The sequence below is a fragment of the Eubalaena glacialis genome, chromosome 1, assembly GCF_028564815.1.
Source record: "Eubalaena glacialis isolate mEubGla1 chromosome 1, mEubGla1.1.hap2.+ XY, whole genome shotgun sequence".
Lineage (NCBI taxonomy): Eukaryota > Metazoa > Chordata > Mammalia > Artiodactyla > Balaenidae > Eubalaena > Eubalaena glacialis.
Window position 1 is genome coordinate 240549627 of NC_083716.1, and position 25904 is coordinate 240575530.

At 51.4% G+C, this 25904-nt stretch overlaps 1 protein-coding gene across 3 annotated transcripts in view; it reads right to left on the reverse strand.

The window, feature by feature from the left end:
• Positions 1–3136: 3136 nt before the first annotated feature.
• THAP4 (THAP domain containing 4) overlaps positions 3137–25904 on the reverse strand; it is a 40421-nt gene continuing 17653 nt past the window's right edge. For 2 of the 3 annotated variants that reach the window (XM_061189491.1, XM_061189500.1), the window contains exons 3-6: positions 16270–16429; positions 14775–14884; positions 13885–13988; positions 3137–3448 (exon numbers count right to left, since the gene is read on the reverse strand). In XM_061189491.1, coding sequence (XP_061045474.1) covers positions 3329–3448; positions 13885–13988; positions 14775–14884; positions 16270–16429 — 494 coding nt within the window. In that variant the 3' untranslated portion in view covers positions 3137–3328. Of the gene's footprint in view, positions 3449–13884; positions 13989–14774; positions 14885–16269; positions 16430–24064; positions 24138–25904 lie in introns of those variants that run through there. The other variant, XM_061189509.1, reaches the window with a different exon arrangement.

The following is a 25904-nucleotide window of genomic DNA, read 5'->3' on the forward strand; positions in this document are numbered from 1 at the left end:
CTGGTCCCATCCTCCAGGCTCCCGTGGAGCTATGGTCTGAATGTGTTTTCCCTCAAATTTGTATGTTGAAATCCTAACCCCCAAAGTGATGGTAGGAGAAGGTGGGGCCTTTGGGAGGTGACTAGGTCATAAAGGCTCCACCCTCATGACTGGAACGAGTGCCTGCATAACGCAGACTCCAGAGAGCCTGCTCAGCCTTTCTGCATGTGAGGTCACAGTGGAGACGGCCGTCCATAAGCAAGTAGCCCTTGCCACCTAATCAGCCAGCAACCTGATCTTGGGCTTCCAGCCTCTAGAACCGGGACAAGTAAATTTCGGTTGTTTACAAGCCACCCAGTGGATGGTTATTTTTGTTATAGCAGCCTGAACGACTAAAAGTCAGAAAGTTGTTACCAAGAAGTAACAAGTATCTAAAAATGTGGAAGTGGCTTTGGAAATTAGAGGTTGGAAGAGTTTTAAGATGAATGTTAGAAAAAGCCTCCACTGCTGTGAATGGACTGTTCAGGGCAATTCTGGTGACCCAGGAAGAAAAGAGAGCTGTGGAGAAAGCCTCAGTGTTCTTAGAGAATACCTAAGTAATCCTGAACAGAATGTTGGTAGATATATGGGATGTGTTCATCTAAAACAATAAAACAGCCAGTTTTTACCAACAAAATGGGTTTATTAAGGAGCAGCAAAGATTTGTGTTTCAGGACAGGTAACTGTGGCACAAGTCCACAGGCAAGTCCAGTAGGACAAAGGAGAGGAAACTCTTTTACAGAGGCGAAGGTAAGGTGGGAGGGGCTGTTATAAGCAAAAAAGTCCATTGGAGGAAAATGGGGGTCTAAAGTGTGGTGGCTTTTCATTGGCTGGGCTGTTGCCAGGCAGGGAGAAAATCTTCCTTCCTCCTGATGGTGGTAAAGGGCTTCTGGCCTAAGAGGCCAGGTGGTCTCCTCCTGTTGGGATCTGTGCTGACATCCAGTGGAGCTGGTGAGCGCTCCCCCTTGTGGCCTCCCCACTCCATTATTTTTTGTTTTTTGTTTTTGGCCGTGCTGCATCGCTTGTGGGATCTTAGTTCCTCGACCAGGGATTGAACCCAGGCCCTTGGCAGTGAGACCTCAGAGTCCTAACCACTGGACCACCAGGGAATTCCCTCCCCACTCCAGTTTCGAGAGCTTTCCCTTTACTAATTTTCACAGGTGTAAAGGCCAGTCTGCTGAGATCTCAGATGGAAATGGAGGTCATTGGAAACTGGAGGAAAGGCAATCTTTGTTAAAAAGGGACAAAGAGCTTGGCTGAACTGTGTGTCCTAGTTTTGTGGAAGGTAGAACTTGTGAGCAATGAAATTGGTTATTTGCCTGGAAATTTCCAAGCAAAGTGAAAGTGTTGAAGCATGAGGGGCCTTGTTTCTCTTGAATACTTAAGAGTAAAATGCAAGAAGACTTAAGGACAGAATTGTTAACCAAAAAGGAAGCAGACCTTAAAAATGTGGAAAATCCTCCGTCTATTGATACTGAAAGTAGTAAGAAAGCTTGTTGAGACAGATCAGGACACGTGGGAGGACCTGACACAGAGGTTAGTACTGATCAGTCACGAGCTAGTTACCCACATAATGGGAGACCAGGCAGCCACCTAAACAGAAGCCTAAAGTCCACACGATGGAAAAATGTCTTCAAAGGCATTTCAGAGATTGTGGGGGTGACCCTTCCATCCAAGGCCCAGAGGATAAGGCTCTGCTCCCCACATTCCTGTGCCACAGCAGACGTGGCTGGCCCCCCTGGAGGGCACAGCTGCAAACTTGGCTGGAATCGGTGTTTGGCTTCCACAAGGTACCATCTCTGCCAGCATGCAGAATGCAAAAGCCCTGGAGGCCTTGCTACCTTCCCTCAATTTTGAAGGATGGAGCCACCTGGAGCCTCAGGCTCATGACCCAGGCAGAGACCCACACCCTGCAAGGGGTACAGAGCCCCCGCTAGGGCGACCCCGGGTGGGCAGAACCTGGGGAGAGCCGCAGGCACGTGACTCCAACCCCTGAGAACTGTGGTGACGGCTGCACCCGGCAAAGCTGGGGCCGGGGGGTGGGGCAGGACCGCCCCAGGGGGGCCCGGAGGACAGACACGGAGCCACAGAGGCTCATTCCTCTTAAGCCTTAAGGTTTTGGACTTGCTCAGGACCTGTCACGCCTTCTTCTTTCCTATTTCTCCCTTTTGGAAAGGGAGTGTCCATCCATTCCTCTCCTGTCGTTGACTTTCGGAGGCAAGTAACTTGTCTGGTTTCCCAGGTTCGCAGCTGGAGGGACGAACTGTGCCTGAGTCTCTGCTGACCTGACTCTCTCGGCGAGCCCAGCCTGGCCACCACGTCCGCCCTGCACGCAGGGGGCCGGCCGCCTTCCTCACACTCCGGCCACGCTCCTCTGAGGGCTCAGCCCCAGCCCCGGTCCCTCCTCTGCGCTCCCAGGTACTGACAACCCCGCGGTGGTGCCTTTTGTCCCCAGGGTGTGTGACAAGGGGATGTGTGGCTGCAGACACTGACCCCTGCTCTTGAGCGCGGCCTCCTTTCACCCCGTGTCTACGTTCCTGGTGAGGCTCCTGATACTGTGCTGTGCTCAGGAAAGGAGAAAGGCTCTGTTTTGGTTTTACACACATGCTGAAGTGTTCGAGAGAAGTGACAGTGTGTGTGGAATTCGCTTTAAAATGCTCCAGCCACAGAAAGGGGGGAAGAGCGGACGGAACCACCGGTGTGGGCGCATGCTGGCAGGCGCTGGCACTGGGCGAGGCCCAGGGGTCAGTGTATGTCTGGAAACTTCCATCGTAAACAAACAAATGAAGGTAACATTATATTGCCGAGAATAAATCAAATTTACAGAATGATGATAAATTCACTACTATCCTCTTGCCTTGGGAACACCCTTCGTCCATATGGAAATGGGGTCCTTATACTCTCAGCTCTTTAAAAATAAAGGAAAATTAACTGCAATCCTTTTTGTCCTACCTTTGTCTTCACCTTGTTACTGACTACTGTAGATTTATAAATATTTTCAGATCTTGTCAAAATTGCACGAAGGAAAGGAGAGTCACCCCTTTTTAATTTTTTAGGGAAACGACTCTGAAAACAAATAGTCACCAGCAGATGAAAGAAACGTAGTCTACGCAAGTGATAATATTCAAAATGCTCAGCCATAAAAATAGAGGCCTTTTATTTGGTTTTTCTGTGCCGTTACAGGAACACGTGCCAACACCCTTGAACCCACGGTGACCTGTGGCCACACCCACACCTGCCGCGGCGTCTACTGAGAAGCCGAAGTGTCACCGCGCAGGCCGGCCCCGCCGGGACTCAGCTCTACCTGGGGTCATGGGGTCACCTTCTTGTAGGTGACGTGCAGATGCTGAGTCATGGGCTGCGTAGTGGTTGCCATGGAGACCGTCTGTTCAAGTTTGCCTTCGGAATTCAGCCTGAATTTTCGGGTAATCTGAGCAGAACGAAACAAATACAAAACACCTTAATTTTACCTTCCAAAGATTCAACAACCGCTGAGGTGCCACCACAGGCCACACGCTCCCGCGGCAGCTGCAACGTTTCACCTCAGTGGTCAGGGGCTTGTGAGCCAGGCAGTGTCCCCGCCAGTGGGTGACAGACACTCGGCCGGCAGCCGTGATGGGCGTCCTGACCCCTGGCCCGCGCCCTCTCCCTGCCGCTCAGCTGTTCCCAAAAGACCGGAGGTGAGCACGCGCGTCAGTCTCGCCGTCTGACTAGGGGCCGACTGTCCAGCGCGTCCCTCTCCACACAGCTTGAACTGATGTCAAATGTGTTCTCAAAGGACTCGGTACCAGCACTTTTGGAACCCCCGATTCATCAGGGCCAATTACGGCAGCTGTTTCTAACAGGGAACACAGATCTGCAGCATCCGAGCCCCCGATGAGAAAACGGGTTTGCCTGGAATGTCTGTGAGCAGAGGGTGAAAGCCCGACGACTGTGGAAGCCGCCTCCAGGGGTGGCTACCTGGCGCCAGAACTGGCAGGGGTGGGGGCCCACGAGCGCCAGAACCCGTGCTGGCCAGGCCCCAGCGACCGTCGGGCAGAGAAGAGAGGAAAGCCAGATTCCAGAGCCTGTTTAAAGCAGCCAGGCTGCAAGGCCAAGGCCTCAGGGGGAAGGGCGTGCAGGGGAGAGACCCAGCTCAGAGCAGCCGTCCCCTCTCAGAGGCCACCCAGAGGCTGGGGAGCCGGGTGGGTGCGCCTGACCCACGGGGCTGCGCGGCACGGGCCACCCCCTGGAACCGCTGCCCGGCGTCTAGAAGGAGGGGCCGCGGAAAACCGCCCGGCTGTTGGTCAGGACCCCCTCACGGCCGCACCCCAGGAGGAAGAGTTCCCCAGCAACAGACTGGGAAGTCCAGTTTCAAAGTAGTGCTGTCTCTGTGGACAGGATCTGCCCTTCCTGGACAAACCAGCAGAAGCGCAAGAACTGCCCTTTGGTGAGAGACAACATCAAACAAGGCCTCAAGTCACCCACGGTTTTCACGCGCCATGTCTAGAATTCAAGAAATTCAACAGAAGGGACGGAAACTAGAAGACAATGGAAGGACATCTTCAAAGCAATGAAAATGACTGTCCCCCTGGCATTCTGGCTGCAGTGAAAATACCCTTCAAAAGTGAAGGCAAAATAGACATTTTTAGACAAAAAATCCACAGAGAATTCACCGCCAGCAGGACTCCCCCCTTCTTTACACAAAACACTAGAGGAAGTTCTTCAGGTTTTAAGGAAAAGGGTGGAAGCAGAGATGCAGGAACGAAGGAAGAGCAGGAGGGGTGAACGCATGGAAAACTGTGCGGAACACAGTGAGCTGTCATGTGTACAGCCTCGTGAGGGTCTCGTGTGCATGCGTAGCTACAACACGTGACGGCAGACGCAGAGGCGGGAGGAGGACACAGAGTCAGTGTCCTACGTCCCTGCTACTCGGTGGGCTCCAGGCACCAGCCCCACCTGGGCGGCTGGCTGCTGGAAATGCAGAGTCTCAGGCTCCGCCCCAGACCCGGTGCCTCAGAATTGCCACCCTGAGCCCCAGGGACCACCCCGCGTGGTGGTCTGAGCGGCCCTGTCCTAAGGTCCTTGCCACCGTCCACAGGTGTCAAAGGTCAACGTGCTGTCCTCGCCACGGTAACTGCTGAGGACGGGAGAGGGCTGCAGAGGGCAGGACGGGGGGGCACAGCCCCAGATGAGGAGGACAAACAGAAAGCAGACGGGTGGCGGGCCAACATTCTCACACTGGACTCGCTTCTTCAACTCCACAGCCTTTGTTCTGGAATTTAATTGAAAAACAAAGTCAAGGCTCTTACCCTTGAAACCACTCTGCAGAGGAAGCAGAAGTGCAGCGGAGAGAAACAAAGCCCGTGTTGCCCGCGCCACAGGCCACGCGCTCAGCTTCCGCAGGACAGCGGCCGCCTGGCCTCAGAGCCCGCGGCCCGCGGGGGGCCCGCTCCCCGGACGCCCCACCGCCGACGCGGGACGCGGGCTCTCGCCCTCACGCCGGACGCCCAGCGCCACACGTGCCGGCGGAGCGCAGGCGGGGGCAAAGGAAATGCCTCCCCGGGGACCCGAAGGTGGGCCCCCCGCCCCCCGTGAGCCTTTCCACGTTAAAGGGAAGACACTGCGTATCTCTCCCACGGAGCCCGTCCGACGGGCCGAGGCTGCGGTCACCCCCGAAAAGCAGCACCTGAGGACGACCTGGCTTCTGGTGCGGCCCTGCATCCCCCGTGCCGCCTCCGCGCTGCCGCACTGGCTGCCGGCCACGCCGCGAGGACACAGCCCATTTCACCGCGTGCTGACCCGAGGGCGGCCTCTCCCTCGGCCTTGGGCTCTGCTTCTTTCTGCCGAAGTCTGTGAACATTCGGTAACAGCCACCGGGCAGCAAGACGCAGGGCAGCAAAAGGCGGGAGACAGTCACGGGGGAGACCCCACGGCGGAGACGCTGGTCCCCCACGACCTCCCCAGGTCCCAGCGAGAGGGTGTGTGAGGGCTGCCCGGCCGCCGCAGCACACGCTCGGGGCTGTGTCCAGCGTGGTGCCCTCAGCGACGACACTGCTCCTGCAGCGTGTCCCCGTGCCCGGGAACCACCTGTTAGGTTCCTCTGGGCTTGGCGGCCTCTTGGATGAAATTTCTTGTGCTATTTTCCTCTTCAAATGAAAGTTATTTGGAAGAACTTAAAAGTTGAGGCAGGTCGTAGATGACATCGCTCAGGCTCAGAACCAGACCTCTTGCGGCGCCCACGGCCTCTGCTGGCAGTGATCCTGAGGTCACGCCAAGTCTACCCTCAGGATGAGAATCCACCTGAGCTGCAGACTGACCCTCGTTTAAACAGGTTTAAACAAGGTGGGGCCGGAAGCAACTGTTTGCCTTTAAACCGTCAAAGCAGAGCCTGTCGGGGCCACTGGGTAAGCGGAAGCTGCGGGGGGCCGCATTCTGGAGAGAAGCACAGCTGGGGCCCAACTCCGACGACGGCAAAGGCAGGTTAGGAGGCCAAGGAGCCTCTGAACACAGGGACAGAGGCCATCTTGACAACAACACGAGTTCTTACTTTAGCCAAGTGTGCTCACTTTTCCTCGACTGCACAGACCAAAGAGAAATATTACTGCAGAGAGAAGCTTGATGTGAGAACTTCTTGATGTTTTAATGATTTCTCAAACTGTTTTTTTTTTCTTGTTCCTGTTATGTCTTTTCCAGTAGGGAAAAGGTGGCGAAGGCAAGGCCAGGAGAGAGTAAGATGGATTTGACTTTGTTTTAGGTCCTAAAATAAAAAAACCGAGAAGCCACCCCATACAACACTTGAGGCATCAAGGAGGGGGCTGAGTCACGAAGAAAGGGGCTGAGTTTGATAAACAAGGACATCAGGACACTGTTGGAGAATTACAGACAGTGCAGGCCTCACGTTTCTCTCACTGACTTGCAAGAGGGAGGGGATGTATGTACATGTACAGCTGACTCACTTCACTGTACAGCAGAAACTAACACAACATGGTAAAGCAACTCTACTCCAATTAAAAAAAAAAGAATTAGAACAGATGCAGGCTGCTTGCTGCCAATACCGGCTCCTTTCCCCTCCTTTGCCCCCTGCTTTATTGAGATATAACTGACATGTAACAGAGTATAGGTTTAAGTTGAAACATGATGATTTGATACATGTGTATATGGCGAAATGTTCACCGCAATAAGGTCAGTTAATACATCCATCACCGCACAGTTGTGTCTTTTTCCTCTTAGCAAATTTCACTAATACAACAGAGCACTGTCAACTCTAGTGCCACGCTGTCCATCTTACACCTGGACGTTCACACCCACTGAGCAACACCTGCCCATTTCCCCCACCTGAGCCCCCGTAACCAGCATTCTACTGTTTCTGTGAGTTTTCTTTCTTTTTTTAAAATTTCACATATATTGGGCTGGCCAAAAAGTGCCTTCGGTGTTTAAGTAAAAATAAAAGACACATTTTTCATTTTTACCAAGAACTTTATTGAACGACGTTTTCAACTTTTGTTCCACTACCTTCTGCCATTTTTCAGGCACCTTCATAATCTCATCTTCCCAAAACTTTTTACCTTTTTGAGCAAAGAACTGTTCCAGGTGCCTTTTACAGTCTTCAAGGGAATTGAAATTTTTTCCATTAAGAGAATTTTGTGAAGACCTAAATAAATGGAAATCCGAAGGTACAATTGTCTGGTGAATACGATGGATGAATCAGAACTTCCCAGCCAAGCTGTAACAGTTTTTGCCTGGTCATCAAAGAAACATGCCGTCTTGCATAATCCTGATGGAAGATTATGCGTTTTCTGTTGACTAATTCTGGACACTTTTTGTTGAGTGCTGCTTTCAGTTGGTCTAATTGGCAGTAGTACTTGTTGGAATGAATCGTCTGGTTTTCCAGAAGGAGCTCATAATAGAGGACTCCCTTCCAATCCCACCATATACACAACGTCACCTTCAGACTGGACTTTGGTGTGGTTGGTGGTCGTTTATTTCCCTTGCCCCACGATCTCTTCCCTTCCACATTATTGTACAGTATCCACTTTTCATCACCTGTCACAATTTGTTTTAAAAACAGAACACTTTCATTACATTTAAGTAGAGAATCGCACGTGGAAACACGGTCAAGAAGGTTTTTTTTTGCTTAACTTATGTGGAACCCAAACATCAAAGTGATTAACATAACCAAGCTGGTGCAAATGATTTCCAATGCTTGATTTGGATATTTTGAGTATGTCGGCTATCTCCCACATGGTATAACGTTGATTGTTCTCAATTGATGTCTCAATTTGATGGCTATCAACTTCAACTGGTCTACCCGACCGTGGACCATCGTCCAGCGAGAAATCTCCAGCGTGAAACTTTGCAAACGACTTTTGACACGTTTGATCAGTCACAGCACCTTCTCCATATACGGCACAAATCCTTTTTTTGCATTTCGGTTGCATTTTTACCTTTCTTGAAATAATAAAGCATAATATGCTCAAAATGTTGCTTTTTTCTTCCATCTTCGATATTAAAATGGCTATACAAAAATTCACCAATTTTGATAAGTATTTACTTATTTATTTGGCTGCGCTGGGTCTTTGTTGCTGCGCTCGGGCTTTCCTCTAGGTGCGGCGAGCGGGGGCTACTCTTCGTTGCGGTGTGCGGGCTTCTCATTGCGGTGGCTTCTCTTGCTGCAGAGCACGGGCTCTAGGCACGCAGGCTTCAGTAGTTGTGGCATGCAGGCTCAGTAGTTGTGGCTCGCGGGCTCTAGAGGGCAGGCTCAGTAGTTGTGGTGCACAGGTTTAGTTGCTCCACAGCATGTGGGATCTTCCCAGGTCAGGGCTCGAACCCATGTACTCTGCATTGGCAGGCGGATTCTTAACCACTGTGCCACCAGGGAAGTCCCAATAAGTCTTTTTATAAATGCACGCTGGTATGACAGCTGTCACGCACAATCTAACAAAATTGTTTTGAATGAAGTTAAAGACAACTAAGTGCTAGTAGAGCCCTCTTAAGGAAAAAAATGAATGAACATTTTGGCCAACCCAATACAAAACATTCCAGAAAGAAATTAAAGAAGACATAAATAAATGGAAACACATCCCATGTTCATGGATTGGAAGACTTAATATCATTAAGAAACAAATACTACCCAAAGAGACCTACAGAATTAACAAAATTCAAATCAAAATGCCAATGATGCGTTTTGTAGAAATAGAAAAATCCATCCTAAAATTCATATGGAATCTCAAGGGACTCTCAACAGATTTCAAAACTTACTACAGAATGACAGTGACCAAAACAGTGTGACACTGGCATAAAAACAGACATATAGACCAATGGAACAGTTTTGAGAGCCCAGAAATAAATCCTTGCATATGTTATCAAATGATTTTCAACCAGGTTGCCAAGACCATTCAATGAGGAAAGGACAGCCTTTTCAATAAATGGTGCTGGGAACACTGGATATCCCCTCGCAAAAGAATGAAACCGTACCCTTACCTAACATTAGTACAAAAAACGAATGAACAAAAAAACCCCTCAAAACAAATCACAGCCTTGAAGGTAAGAGCTAAAACTATAAAAACTCTTAGAAGAAAACATAGGGCAAGTGTAATGACATCGGATTTGGCAATGCTTTCCTGGATACCAATTTATAGCCAATGAAGAAAAAGCAGACAAACTGTAATTCATGAAAATTAAAAACTTTTGTGCATCAAAAGATACTATTTACAGAGAAAAAATACAACCCACAAAATAAGAGAAATATTTGCCAATCATATATCTGATAAGGGATTCATAAACAGAATAACAGAGAACTCCTAAAATTCAACAACAGCAAAAACAAAAAACAAACAACCCAATTCAAAAATGGGCAAAGAATTTGAATAGACATTTTTACAAAAACGATATACAAATGGCCAAGAAGCACATGAAAAGTTGCTCAATATCGCTATCATTTAGGGAAATGCAAATCAAAACTACAGTGAGATGAGGATGAGTGATATCAAAAAACCAGAAAACAGCAAATGATGAGAACGCAGATAAATTGGAACCCCTGTGCACTGTTGATGGGAATGTAAAATGGTGCAGGTAAAGTGATTGTGCACTGTTGATGGGAATGTAAAACGGTGCAGGTAAAGTGGCGGGTCCTCAAAAAATTAAAAATAAAATTAACCACGTGATCCAGCAATTCCTCTCCTGGGTATACACCCCAAAGAACTGAAAGCAGGTCTTGAAGAGATATCTGTACACCCATGTTCACAGCAGCATCATTCACAATAGCTAAAAGGTGGAAGCAGCTCAGTTATCCATTGATGGATGAATGGAAAAGCAAATGTGGTCCATCCATACACTGGACTACTACTGAGCCTTACAAAGGAGGGAAACTCTGACCCAGGCTGCAACATGCATGAACCTTGAGGACGTTGTACTCAGTGAAATAAGCCAGATGCAAAAAGAAAAATAACTGTATGATTCCACTGATGTGAGGTACCTAAGAGGTCAAAATCAGAGAGATGGAAAGTAGAGAAGTGGCTGCCAGGGGGTCAGGGGAGGAGAGGACAGGGAGCTACTGTTTAGTGGGCCCGAGTTTCAGTTTTGCAAGGTGAATGTGTTCTGGAGATGATTAACAATGTGAATATATTTAAGTGTACCCTTAAAAATGGTTAAGATAATTAAGTTTTATGTATCTATTTTTCCACAATAAAAAATACTGAAGAAGAAAAAAAAGTTGGGGGTGAAATAAACTCAAAAGAAATATTGCCAGACCTATACTACAAGAAATGCCACTAATGCAGGTTTAGAATGAAGGGAAATGATACCACAGGAAACTCTACAGAAGGAGAAAAGAGCAACACAAAGAGAAACTAAGTGGGTGACTATAAGAGATTACTCCCCTGCTCCCCCCCCACTGTAATTTCTTTGAAAGTCAACCGATTATTTAAAGCAAAAATCCTAGTGTGAAGGTTTATAATGTATGTGGATACTTTTTATATGTAAAAGGTATGATGACAACAGCACAAAATGAGGATAAATGCAATTCTACACAGCTGTAAGATTAACACACATGTGAAGTGAGAAATGTAACAGTATATCACTGATTATAAACAGACTTTGATAAATTTAGCATGCATATTGTTAGCCTTAAGTTAACTATTAAAAAAAAAAGATACAGTTAAGCTAATAGAAGAAATAAAACAGAATGCTAAAAATACTTAGTTAACCCAAGAAAACATACTGAAGGAACAAAAGAGGAACAAAGCCAAGAAAGAAGTAAAGCAGACAAATCAAGATGGTGGATGTACAACCACCCATACAAATACTTATGTTAAACATAAATGAACTAAATACTCCAATTAAAATATGGAATTTTCTGACTAGAGAAAAAAAGCAAGACTCTATAAGAAATGTACTGTAAGTATAAAGACACAATTTGAATGTGAAAAAGGTAGGAAAAAAGATATACTGTATAAATGATAAGCATAAGAAAGCAGGTGCGGTTACATTAGTATCAGACAAAGCAGACTTCCAGGTATAGTATTACAAGCTATAAAGGACATTTCATAAATATAATACATATATCATCTGTATGCATCTAAATTACAGAGCTTCAAAGTTATGAAGCAAAGATGGAACCAAAAAAAGGAACTGAAATATCTTCAGTCATAACTGGAGATTTTAATACCTCTCAGTAATTAGATACAACCAAGAACCCCCCACCCCCAAATCCTCTAGTATATAGAAAATCTGATGACATTATCAATCAGCTTGACCTAACTGGCATTTTCAGTCCACTACAGCCAACAATTGTCAAATACTTATTCATTCTGAGTGCATATGAAATATTCACCAAGTTAGATCATATACGGGGCATAGAATAACTTTCAAACAGACCATGTTCTCTGGGTTTTATAGAACTGAATTAGAAATCATAGCAAGAAAATCCTCCAATAGTTGGAAAATAAGTAACATTCTTCTAAATAATCCTGTTCAAGGAAACAAAATCATTGGAAAAATAAAATATTTTGAGCGCGGATAAAAATAATAAAAATGGGTTAAGGACTTCCCTGGTGGTGCAGTGGTTAAGAATCGCCTGCCAATGCAGGGGACACGGGTTCGATCCCTGGTCCAGGAAGATCCCACATGCCATAGAGCAACTAAGCCCGTGTGCCACAACTACTGAGCCTGCACTCTGGAGTCTGAGAGACACAACTACTGAGCCCTCGCGCCGCAACTACTGAAGCCCATGCGCCTAGAGCCCGTGCTCCGCAACAAGAGAAGCCACCACAATGAGAAGCCCGCGCACCGCAACAAAGAGTAGCCCCCGCTCGCCACAACTAGAGAAAGCCCGCGAGCAGCAACGAAGACCCAACGCAGCCAAAAATAAATAAAATTGTAAAAAAAAAATAAATAAATAAAAATAAAGAAAATAGTGCTGGCACAACTGGATATCTATCTAGGAAAAAATGAAAGCATCTTGACCCCTACTTCACACCATACAAAAATATAAATTCCCAAATAATAAACCTTAAAGTAAAAGGAGACACTGTAAAAATTCTTGAAGAAAATGCAGGTGAAAGTGTGTGTTAGGCAAAAAATGTTAAGACAGGGCACAAAAAGCACAAACTGTAAGAGAAAAAACTGATAACAGAACTTCATCAAAAGTAAAACATTTTGTTAAAGCAATGAAATGGTAAGTTTTAAGTTGAGAGCACAGTCTTATCAACACGACTACCTGATAAAGGACTTGTGTCCAGAATATGTAACAAACTCTTACAGCTCAAAGATAAGGCAAACAAGCTGATGGAGAAAAAGGACAAAGGATTTGAACGCTCAAGTCATGAAACAAAAAATACAACGGCAAATAAGCATGTTGAAAGGGTGAGCCACATCATTAGTCACTGGGAAAAGGTAATTAACACCACACTGCAATGCCACTTGGTAGCCACCAGGATGGCCTAAGTTCAAGGCCCAGCCCGGGAAAGGGTGTGCACTGCTGCAGGGCAGGGGTACAGAGTGGCAACAAGAACCATAAAGCACTTAAGACTTCACCATGGAGTGTCCAAGGCCTCTATGGTTGACACCATAAAGAAACCAACTTTGGTATCTACTGAAATACACCGAACAAGATCCGAAATCCCTGCAGCGCACCCCCATGCTGCCGTGCGCGGCTACCTGCGGGGTCTCTGGCGCCCATCACGTGAAAACAAAAGTAAGAGAGACTAACGGTCTACGCGTAAAAAAGGAAAGCTGTGACAGCACAAGAAAATGGAAGCATAATTTTATCCTTTTGGAGCAGAAGACATCTTCCTGAGCAAGAGCCCAAATTCAGACGGCATTTAGGGAAAGACCCCGAGAGGCAACTAGAGAAAGATGTACAGCCTGTGGGTAGAAGACATCGTCAATCAGGCTAACCTAAGTCACCGGATGGGGGTGTTGTCACAAATACAGCAGACAACAGATTGATATCCACAGAACATAAAAAGTCTCCCAGGAATCAACAAGAAAATGACACCTCGCAGAAAAACAGGCAATGACTCTGAACATCAAGTATCGGAACAAGAAATACAAACAACCAGTGAGCACGAAGAATGCCCCCTCACTCATAAGTTAAATTTAAAACACCAATGAGATACCACCTTTTATTTATCAGATTAAAAAAATCAGAAATCCTGAAAACACACCGCACTGGTCAAGGAGTAGGGAACAAGGTCCCCCCCATGCAATGCTGGTGGGGACATAATTGTTCAACAAACCTGAGGACAGCCAACCGCGCACGAGCAGGGATAGATAATCACATCACGGCCCGTGTGAGCGCGAGAAAGAACCAGGTGACAGGAGACAGCCAGGCCTCCAGGATGGAGTGCACAGGCAGGGGTGCCGCGCAGTCCCACCCGGGCTCACCTGCTCCACGTGGGGCTCCTTGGCGAAGGAGATCCTGGCAATGGAGTGGGACGCGATGCACAGCTCCTGCCCGTTCACCTCGCCCTCCTCCACCTCCACGATGCCTGCAAGGGACACCGTCAGTCCACACAGCCTGCCCGGGACTCCCGGCTGCCCTGCGCTGACCACCCTCCTTTGCAATCAAGGGCTCAACCAATCTGAACGTCACGGCCACCGAGGCAATAACTGCCCAGTCACCTGCGATGACCCCCCAGGTATCAAGAGGGAAAAGACACAACTCCTCCTGCAGCCGGGGCAGGTATCTCTGGGGGTCGCCCTGACCCTGGCCCTCCCACTTCCCCCAGCGATCTGACAGGAGGGACACGAGGCCAGGGGAACGGACGCCCCTCTGGCTGCCCACCGATTTCCAGGCTGCCAACACCCTGGGCAGCTCGGCTGGCCCTGACTGTCCACCTGCTTCCAGGAAGTGAGCGCTCACTTGAGCCAGTGAGCAAGGTTAAGGGTCACGTAGGTGGGTGTTGAGTAATTTCGAATTCATGAACCTGGTTAACTATTTTAGGATGAATTCCCCCTGGGGGCAAAGCAAACTTCCAGACGTAACTTTTGCAGAGCCCCACCTGCATGGGAAGTGGAGCGACAGCGCAGATCTGAGCGCAGAGGGCCGGAGATGAAGCCGGCCTGTCCCCACAGAGCCACGCCCACAGCCCCCCGCCTGCCGCCCCCCCCCCCCAGCTCCCCCTGAGCCGTCCAAAGGCCCGACACTGTCCACCCTGAAAGGCACCCACGGGGCTACGTCTGTGGTCACATAGAAATCGGGGGGGCAGATGCCACCCCACCTGCTGGCAGCACGCAGGGCGCGTGGGTGGAAGGCAGGCCGGCAAGGGGAGTACCTGTGTTCTGGGCGCTGACGAAGGCCACCTTGTTGGTGTCGGGCTCCAGGCGGATGAAGCCACACTCCCTGTGCATGGGCTTGTGGGTGTCCGGGTGGAAGGCGTTGAACCTGGACGGGTAATGCGACAGGTGAAGCCCAGGTACCCGGTGCCCACCAGAGCACATGCCAGACTGTGGCCCGCCCCCTCCTCACTTGGCAAGCGTCCCACCCACTGAACGTGAAGCACTGCGTGGAAACACAGTCACGTGTAAAGGGCGCCGTGCGGAGACACGGGAGACGACAGGTGCGGGCACCCCCGCTCCCCCGTCTCTCCTCCCTCCCCATCCTCCCACCAAGGCCTTTTCAGCCCCAGCACCGCACACACTTCTCGGCCTAAGCCCTCCACCCACACAGTAAAGTCCCACCCAATGCCAGGCCTTCCCTCTTCTGAGCTATTATCTTGCTTAGGAGCCCAGTTAATTCATAGGGTAGGAGAACAGAGCAGGCGATGAGTCAGCGTCTTATCACCCAGCCACCGCTGCAAGTTCACGGTGGTGGTAAGAGCTGCCCCTCGACCCCCCGAGAGCACCGACTCACAACTTCAACACCAACGCTTACAGTCTCACCAGCACGACGTGGGGGAATCTACGGCCACTGCGGATGAACTTCTGACAGGCTGGTGGTGTGGCTACGGCTTACACGCCCTCTTGCGACCACAACCCCTCACTGAGAAATACTTCTACTACATACACGTAGACCACGACGTTGACCAAAATACGTATTTTCTACTCTATTTCATTTTTCTTTAATGTTAGTCACAAAACTGAGTGACCAGCATTAAAAGAAAATTAATTAATGCTAGTCATAAATGTCTCTAATGGGTTACAGCTCATAGTTTAAAAAGACTGCTTTCTATTAGGGGTTATTCTGCATTATCCAGAATTTCCACCTTTTGTTTACGTGCAGGATATTCTTTCCCTTCACCCATTCAGTCAAGAATAATGCAAAAAGGTATGAGACAACGTATCCTCCGCCACCTCCCCACCACCCCACGCCCCGGGGTGCCCCCACCTAGCCGCCCTGCCCTGCGACCCGCTTCCTCAGGAGTGGCAGGGAAGAGCTTTGCTGCACGCTACGAATCTGAGAGCCACGATACACCAGCTTCTCTGAGCCCTCGGCTGGCTCAGGGGTAGGACTAAATGAAAGCCGGGCCCCCTATTTTCAGTAATCTTGGGGTGACTGATTTCCACACAGGAATACCGCAGGAGATGAAGGACTTAATTGAGCACACGCACTCATCTCCACGTTTGGATCACCGAGCCTGAGATTCTGTGGTCACCTTCACATTGTCTAAAACACAAGAAGGTACCATTTCCATCCAGTGCGTGTCTCAGGTGCTGGTGCAGGGCAGGAAGAGGGCACCTTTCTGAAACAGACCACCAGGTGCCCTCGGTACCTTCCCACCTGGCGTTCACCTGTCTCATCTCAGAGAGCAGCGCGGCGGGCGGACTCACGAGAAGTTCAGCATGGGCTGGCCCACGTGCGAGACGTGCACCTCCTCCAGGTAGCGGAAGGGCTGCAGGGTCGGGAAGGTCCCGGCTCCCGGCGGGTCTGACAGCCAGGTGCCCAGCATCCAGGACAGCGGCTCCACCACAGGGTTCATCCTGGGGGGCTCTGAGGACGGAAGGAAGAGGGCGTCAGCGGCTGCTGCCAGCGGTCCCCGGGGAGCTTTGTGCGGATACTCACACTCCGTACTGGGGCAGGCCCCAGTCACTGCAGCTCACCCTGCGGGGCCCTGAACACGCCACCAGCCACCTGTCAAGAGGGGAAGAAAAAGGCCAAGCAATTAGCAAACGTCATCTTGCCAGATGCAGCTTTGGAGCCCTGCAGCACCTCGACACAGAGAAGAGAAGGAGAGGGCCTGGAGGGCAAGGAGAGCCCAGAGGCCCCGGGGCCTCCGAAGAGGGCTGGGAAAGCGGCAACGCCAGGCCCCACGCCGGGTGAGCGTGCCCTGGCACGGCGGCCTGGCGATGGAGGTGAAGGGCAGAAGGAAGATCGCGGGGAGCGGAGGGCTTCGGGGCCAGTAAGACGTGAGAGCACACGGTGCTGGCGAGACGCAACTGTGGACTCAGCTTCCCGGGAGAAGCCGAGGGTCTGCCCCAGCGGCTCCCGGTGGGCCTCCTTCAGACCATCACCCAGAGGGAAAGGACCCTCAGAAGGACCCACCGTCACTGAAGAGCGAGGGACGACAGCAAGGCCTTGAATGGGGAGGAGCCAGGTGGAAAGGCCCCAGCGACAGGACCGCGGGCGAGGGTCAGGTGGCCGCTCCCACTGCCAGGGGCTCCCAGGCAGCAAGCCCAGCCCCACACCCCAGTCCTACCGGCCAGCAGTCAGGGGATGGAGGCTGGCTAAGGACCACGTGCTGCTGGCGGCTTTTCAGAACCGGGCTCACGCGATCCTCACGCCCGCCGTGTACGGTGGACTCGCCCTGAGACCACGGGAAGGCGGGGCTGGAGCCCGCACCCGGCCCACCGGGGGCACAGGGACAGGTGGTCTGAGCCCCAGATGCAGGCAAAGCGCCCCTCCCAGCACGCCTGCTTCCCACACCCTGTCACGCCTCAAACCCAAGTGCTTTCAGGCAAACAGTGCAAGCAAGACTAAGCAAAAGCAGAAGAAGAGAGAGGCCGGTGTCAGCTGAGCCGCCTGGGAGGCTACACTACTTTTTTTTCTTGGCCGCACCATGGGGCTTGCGGGATCTTAGTTTCCCTACCAGGAGTCGAACCCGGGGCCCCAGCAGTGGAAGCGCGGAGTCCTAACCACTGGACCACCAGGGAATTCCCAAGGCCACACTACTGATTTCTGGGTTCTATCAACAAGCTCCAAAATGCCAGAGCAAAGGAACCCGCTCCCCAGTCACACACACCAAGGGGACGGGAGTTCCGGAAGCATCTCGGCCTCTAAAATCACACAACCTTCGACTAGATTGAAAGCAGTCTGGGAGAATGACACCCAGGGGAAAAGGAGCTCGAAGGGCTCTGGTGGTGGAGAAACGACAGACAGCATCTAAGAACCGCTGGGGACCACGGAGGAGGGCCGAGCTCCCGGCCAGGCCTGGGCACGCGGTGCAAACCAGAGGGTGGGGAACAGGGACTCACACCTCTGGCTTCTGAGCCTCACGAGGCAAAAAGCGGGCAGGCTTCGGGGGGTGCGGCGGGGTGAGACTCCCCTTCTTTTCCAACCTGGCTATCTCTTCCGGTACTTCCTTTTCAAACTGCCCGTGGAAAGTTAGAAAGCGAGGATGGCAACACCGGAGCCTTGATTCATCAAACCTTCATAATTAGACAGCAAAAGAAATTTACATCAGGCTTCTAGTTACAATCTTTGATGGAAGCAAAGAATAGAGGTTCCGAATCAACAGTCTGGGCTCCAGCAGACCCTGCTGCTGCTGACTCTCGGGGACGCGTGGCTCATTCATTCATCTGTGCGACGTGCCACACGATCGTCCAGGGAGAGGGGCCCAGCAGCCAGCGGACGGGAGACAGACACTCGTCCCGGAGAGGGGAGCCGGCTGGACACAAGGAGAAGTAGAAGGGGCGGAACCTGCCGGACACTAGGTGATGAGCCAGAAAGGGACCTGGGGGCTGTGGGGACCTTCTGCGATCTTACTAAGCGGGGCAAGTTTGGCCCCTGGTGGGCGGGGAGCAGAGCCCACGCTGGGGACTGGAGCCGCCGGCTGCTCGGGGGGGCGGACAAGCTGCAGACACAAGTTCCCGCAGACACAAGGCGGGCTGGCCTTGCTGGGCAGGAACAGGCAGCCAGCGTGGCTGGGGAGGGCCGGCTGGGAGAGCCTTGTGAGCCCCTGGAAGGGTTCCGGCCTTGACTCTGAGCAGAGCCTGGAGGTCTGAGCAGAAGGGCCGAGGCCTCTGGCTGCAGGAAGCAGCTGGTGGCAGAGGAGGGTGGCCCCCGCGGCCGCAAGGGAGGCGGCAGGAAGGGTAGGAAGCCACGACCGGGCGGCAACCCTGCCCTCGGAGCACCCGAGAGAGACGGAAACACGCCCACTCGAGACCTGAACACGAGGCTCATCTGGGACACCCCAAATGTCCTCCAACGTCGAGGGAATCAACAGATCACGCAGACAGAGAGTGCAACTTGGACACAAAAAGGAGGGAAGCTCTGGGCTTCCCTGGTGGCTCAGTGGTTAAGAATCCACCTGCCAATGCATGGGACACGGATTCGGTCCCTGGTCCGGGAAGATCCCACATGCCGCGGAGCAACTAAGCCCGTGTGCCACAACTACTGAGTCTGCGCTCTAGAGCCCACAAGCCACAACTACTGAGCCCACGAGCCACAACTACTGAGCCCACGTGCCACAACTACTGAGCCCGCGTGCCACAACTACTGAAGCCCGTGCACCTAGAGCCCGTGCTCTGCAAGGAGAGAAGCCACCGCAATGAGAAGCCTGTGTGCTGTAACCAAGAGCAGCCCCTGCTCGCCACAACTAGAGAAAGCCCGCGCGCAGCAAAGAAGACCCAACGCAGACAAAAATAAATAAATAAAATAAATTTTTTTTTAAAAAAGGAGGGAAGGGCTTCCCTGGTGGCGCAGTGGTTGAGAATCTGCCTGCCGATGCAGGGGACATGGGTTCGAGCCCTGGTCTGGGAAGATCCTACATGCCGCGGAGCAACTAGGCCCGTGAGCCACAACTACTGAGCCTGCGCGTCTGGAGCCTGTGCTCCGCAACAAGAGAGGCCGCGACAGTGAGAGGCCCGCGCACTGTGATGAAGAGTGGCCCCCGCTCGCCGCAACTAGAGAAAGCCCTCGCATAGAAACGAAGACCCAACACAGCCAAAAATAAAAATAAAAACAAAAAAATTTAATTAAAAAAAAAAAAAAGAGGGAAGCTCTAGACGAGGACGACCTTGAAAACGTGGATGACCTTGAAAATGCACGCTGAAAGAGGGAAGGCGGACGCTGAAGGCCACTCGGTGCACGATCCGATTTGTAGGAAATGCCAGAAGGGCAGGTCCACAGAGAAAGCAGAGCAGCATTCTGCACAGCAACACGGGTGGCAGGCTCCCCAGGGACGCGGGGAGGGAACGCGGATCTGAGGATCCTGAGGCCACCAGAGCCCTCCCTGCCGTCCAGGTACAGGCTGGGCCATCCAACACTGAGCCTGTGAAAGGTAGCTGGTCCGCTGAGACACGCTCTAAGTGTAAGACACACACTGAATTTCAAAAACTCAGTCCAAAAAAAGGAACTTCACGTAAATCAGCAATTTTCAATTATTGGTGGTTACACGTTGAAATAATAATGTTTTATATAATATTGAGTTAAATAATTTACTAAAGTTAACTTCACTTGTTTCTCTTTACCTTTTTAATACGTTTAGTAGAAAATTCAAAATTAGGTAGGAACTCACGCCACATTCCTGTTGACAGCACTGGAAAGGCCAGTTTTCAACACTCAGGGAATGCTGTCCTGTGAGTTCTCCCTGAGGGTGTTCCTAGAAGACAGACTTCCCCAAAAGGCAATGGGAGACGGTGGCAGAGGAGTTGCAGTAAGTCCTGAACACGTTCCACGGGACAGCAGAGGTGAGCACTGGGCATGGGTGGGGGGTGCCCCAGCCGCACACAGAAACTGCGGGAGGAGTGGGAGCCCGCGGAGCAGGGCAGGCCCGCCGGTCCCTCACGGAGAGTTCGTGGCCCCGAGGCTGCCCAACCAAGAACAGACCATGCGGGAAAGATTTACTTTAAAAACAAAACACAGCAGGCACACTATAAAGCACTAAGAACTAACACCAAACACACCTGAAGTCACATGTTGAAAGAAAAAGCTCTTCAGAATAAATCACAAAGCAAGATCCTCAACACTTGCTGTAAACAAGAGATGCAAAGGCAAGCAGCAGGAAATCAGGCGTCATGACCCTAAAATCAGGTAAAATGAAGTTCAAGCCAAGACCCATTCAAGCAGACAAGGAACAGCTTCTCAGAACGCGAAGGGCGCAGGTCACCGTGGAGATTATCTGTGAATACGCATGCACCAAATGCCGGCAGCAATGTTTATAAAGCAGAAATTACTGAAGACGCTCAGATGTTGATAGAAAGAAACTAAAGGAAATCTCCATTCATGTCTCTCTATGTCCAAGTGAATAATATTCAAATAATGAAATAGAAAGCCTATACAATATAATTAATGAGGTGGTTCTGACATACACTGAACTTTGTAGCTTAAAACTAAAGAATACTCCTTCAATTTCCTCTGAAAGACTCATGAAGACTTACCTTATAAGGGGTCAGAGAAAACCTGTAAGTTTCAAAAACTAAAAAGAGTTCCCACCATACTGTCCGATCACAATGCGAGACTAGAAATTAAAACAGTACAGATATTCCTTAAAAACATGTCACGAAAGAGACGCCAGACACAAAAACGTACACGTTCCACGACTCCACCTGTAAGAACGTCTAGATCGGGCCCGTGGCCCTACGGGAGGGGAGGCAGGAGGCACAAGAGAGCCCGGGGGAGCTGGTTGAGGGGTCTGCACCCGTCAAACCTCATCCAGGGGACACCTAAGCTGTCTCACTCACGTAAATGCTACCTCAGTAGAAACGTTAGGAGCTGAAACTTCCGTGAAATAAACAAGCATCAAAAGAAAGCAGAGACGCCCGCCTTTCCCTGGCCTGCTGGCTGTGCGACAGCAGCATGGGGCGGCCTCGCCTCCTGGGTCTCGGTTCCCCGCAGGGGGACTGCTGCCCCGCAAGGACGGGCTCTCTGTTGCAGGTATTCTGGTATTTTAAGAGAAACCAGAAATATTGACTTTGGGGGTAAAATATTCCGATTTCTAAACACGTGTTCAAATTAAAACAAGAACAGGCTGTGGTGAGTCCCACCCCCTCGTCCCCAGCGGTCCCGGTCCATGAGCTGTCACAGCCTTGGCCTCACGACACAGGGCTTGTGGAGGGCCCGGCGCTCCCCTGGCCCCAGGGTCAGGGCCCGTGCGTGCCCCCCTCGCGGCCTCTCGTCCCTTCTCTCTTCCAGCCCAAGTGAGAGGCTGGTAACACCAGCGACCCCCCTGCAACCTGAACCAATGGCTTCCAGAGTGTCAAGGGACATTGCAGCTGCCCTCAGCTGGGTTTCTAAGTGAGGAAGGAGCTTTCTGCACTGTCTGAGATGCACAGGGAGCTGCTCTGGACACAGGGACGCTGCCCACGTACGGACAGGCCCGCTGCCCTGATGTCAACACGAAACCAGCAGCCTGAACAGTGCAGGAGGAACAGCCCCAGGACCTGCCGGGAGAGGCCTGTAAGGACGCGGTTGTGGCGGTCCACGAGGAGGAGAGCACAGCCGGTCCAGCGGGAGAACGGGGCTGCAGAGCCTGTGAAGTCTACTGCAGGGATGCTCCGCCGCCCCCAGCACCCAGGGGCCCAGGGACTCGCCGCAACACCGGCACCTGGAAGGTGGGGGGAGGCGGAGCAAAGACGGATTAAAGATGGACCTGGGGGGTCTCCACTGCACCGTTTGCTAGGAGGCAAGAGAGGATGTTTTTATAAGAAACTCCAGCAAGACGCAGGAACTGCCTCAGGGACGCGGAGACGAGACAGGAGGAGCACAGGTGGAAAAGGGCTCCACAGAGGGTCCTCTGAAGGGACAAGAGCCCAGCTGCTCTCGAATGGGTGGGACGGGGCATGGGGGCGGCTGGCCGACATACGCAGAGCCCAGCTGGTCCCGGGAGAGTTGGGCTGGTGGGCCTGAGGCGGGCCCGGACCGCGCGGTTTACACCTGCAGGGTCGTGGGAAGAGATGGCAGGGCTGGCCGGCGGCTCACCACCACTGGTCCCGCCTGCCCTCCTCGTTCTGGGGTAGCGGCCCCGGGCCGGGTCTGAGCGAAGGCTACCACCCACCAGGCTCAGGCAGGGGAGGAGCTGGGTGTGCAAACGGCAGCCAGGTGAGGCGAAAGGCAGGGCTGACCAGTCCCGGGGATGGGGACCAGGGAGGTGGCCAAGGGGACTGAGGGTGGAAGTCAGACACCTGGAGGAGAGTCGCCAAAACCAGAACATGGGAAGCGAGGCTTAAGATGCGACGTAGGTTAGGGAGTGAATGAGGACAGAAGGTGGGGGGGGGTAGGGGATAAGTCCAGGCGTGGCTGGCATCCTGGGGGGTTGGCACTGTCAGGGCGGCGGTGTGGGCCACACGAGCCAAGGTGGACACTGCCACCAGCACGGGTCAGAACCACCAAAGAGGCGGACTCAGCCAGGCACAGGCCCCTGGACAGAGGGTGGCAGGGTGTTTCGGGAAGAGCAGGCGGGGTGGGGTGACTGCTGAGGGCCTCGCTCCTCGCCTCCAGGAGACTCAGCCCCACACGCGCTCGTCCGCGGACTCGGCAGGGCCGGATGGTGCACACGAGGCCATGTGGAGCCTTCCCGAGCCGAGGTTCCTTGAGTCCTCGGGAAACAGAACCCTCGCTCAGGTGTCGGTTGTCACTGAGCACGGAGCTCACCTGTGATGGACACTGTCATCACACTGAGAAAGTGGAAGGGGCAGCAGTGTGTTTATAAGGCTGCATAGTAAAAAAGACTAGAAAATTCTAAGATGACTCTTCTTTTAAAAGCCAGAAGAAACACTGTGAGTAGAAATGGAGCGCTTGCTTGGAAAGGAAGGGGCACGCTGTTAAATAAACGTCAGGAGACTCCTGGTGCGGCCCGAGCGCATGGTTACAACCCAGAAGGTCCGACACCTGGCTCTGCTCCGAGAAACGCTTCAAATCCAGTCCTCCTGGCCTGCTGTCAGTTGCTCTTACTCGTAATGAATTTCACCGTGGACAACAGTCAACAGGTGGGCGTGGGCAAGTCCCCGAAGGTTGGCCGCCCCGCCCCGCCCCCACGCCGAGCTGCCACCGCTGGGGAGCCACTGTCAGCTCCTTGTGTGCACTGAAGTGTCGCAGGGCAGAAAGACCAACAGGATACTTCTAAAATCCAAATGTCAAGTGACATGAGCCTATACATATGCCAGAATCCATCCAACTATATCCTTAAGATTTGTGTATTTAACTCTGTTATACTTCGTTAGAGAAACAAAAATAAAATGAATTTAAAAGTCAAACAAATGAGAAGTATAATAAATAGGAAATCTAGCCTACTTGCCACTTTCAACCTCTTTAAGTAAACCAGACAGGCTTTTCTATGCATTTTTTTTTCCTGATTTCATTTTTCTTTTATTAAGATCTCAACCAAAATGCAAAAACAAAAATTTAAATTTTCTCCAAGAAATTTAAATTTTCATTTTTTTTGGCTCAAGACAGTGAAAGCAGGCTTACCCATCCCTAAGTTTTCTACCCTCCGGACACCGTCAAGGTTCTCCAAGGTTGTTTTCTGCCAATACACGGGAAATGTCTGTACCTGGCTGTTAGCAGCTCGGCAGGAAGTGACTGCCAAACCTGAAGGATGCATTCTGGGAACTGTAGTTCCATGATAAAAGGGGATTCCTCAGGAGAAAGTGGAAGACAGACAAGGACAGACCAGAGATGACCGAATCTTAGAGCTGAGAGGGGCTTTGGAGGTCAAGGTGCATTTATGAAAGTCACACAGGCCAGAGGGGCGAACCGTGTGGAGCAGAGCCAGGAGTGGGGCCTGCACCCTCCGCTGCTCCCACTGACGACCAGAGGGGACGGCCCTGTTCAACAGGGAAAGCACGTGGGCCAAGCACGCAGCAAAGGCTCTTTCTGGAACACGCACTCTGGAAACTCCTGCCGTGTCCCCTTCTGTGTCTCCTGGCAAATGTGTCAGCAGACAGGCCCAGGACCCCCAGGGCAGGAAATGAGCACACCCGTCCATTGGGACCTAGGGACCGATGCCTTCCTGGTGCTACCCACGCCCACATTGCTTTGCATTGATGCCAGCGTTCCCGCCAGGGCACAGAGAAAATGACGCCAACTGCACACACATAGGGTGCAGAGCCCAGGTGGCCCAGCCAGCGCTGGCTGTCCCAGGCAGAGAGGGCATACGCGCAGCACACATGGTCTGGCTGGTTCCCACTGGACGGGCACCCCAGGGGAAGCTGTTCTTTTAAAATGATGGCAAGGCCCTCACTTCATCACCCAGGAAATGGAAAGGCACCCATGCACACAGGGGGAAAAAGGAAATGACAGAAAATAGAGTATATTTTCTATAAAATACAAAAGACATAAAAAGAGGCCAAATTATTATTATTTGCGGATAAATGTTATGGTTGGTTATCTAGTTAATTCAAAAGTCTCAACTGAGAAACTATTAGAATTAATAAGTGAATTTGTTAAGGTGGCAGTTACTAAAATGGGCAGCTTTCCCGCAAACTAAACTCAACAGGGGAGGGGCCGCCATCTTCCACTCTGACACGTACAGCTTAGAAGTCATAACTCCTGTCTTTACAAGAAAAACACTGAAAGAACTGAAAATCAATGACTGTCCTTGGACCCATCAGAGAAGTGCGGCCACAGGTGTCTCCCCGAAACCTGCAGAAACGAGCTCACCTGGAGCAGAAGCTGGCGGCAACCCTGGACCAGACGCCGGGCTGCGTGCGCAAGACTGAGAGAGCAAGCATCTGTGGGGCCACAGTCCTGCAGGCCCCGCACTTTCACGGGGTTCATTTCCAGAAACCCACCAAGTTCTCATCACAAAAAGCCAAGAAAAAAATCACCTGGGTCCCTGGCAGGGGTAGGGGAAGGGAACCATGTTGAAATAAGCCCAGAACATTCTCCAAAACAAAGGCCTGTTCTGCAGTGAAAAGACTTCACCAGAGCTTGATCTCACCTGGGGGAAGGGCTCTTCCCCACTTGGCCCGCTGGCCTTCCGGTCTTACCCCAGGGAGGAGAAAGAAGGGGAAGAAACACTTGTGAAGGTCACAGCCCAGGAATACAGGCCACTAAAAGGCTGAAATTTAATCATAAGATTATAAAATGCTTCCCTTCCCCCTCACCACTCCTCAGGGCTCCAGCATAACAACAGGATTACAGGGGAAAATGCCCCAAGGTACGGATTCTATGAAAACAGTCTTCAGAGAAACCCAAAGACAAGAGCGGAGACAAAAAATAAGAACATGGAGGAATCTGAAGACTTGGCACGTACAGCTGCAGCTGCAGGAGAGATGAGACGCGGCCCAATCGCTAGTCAGGTTATAGT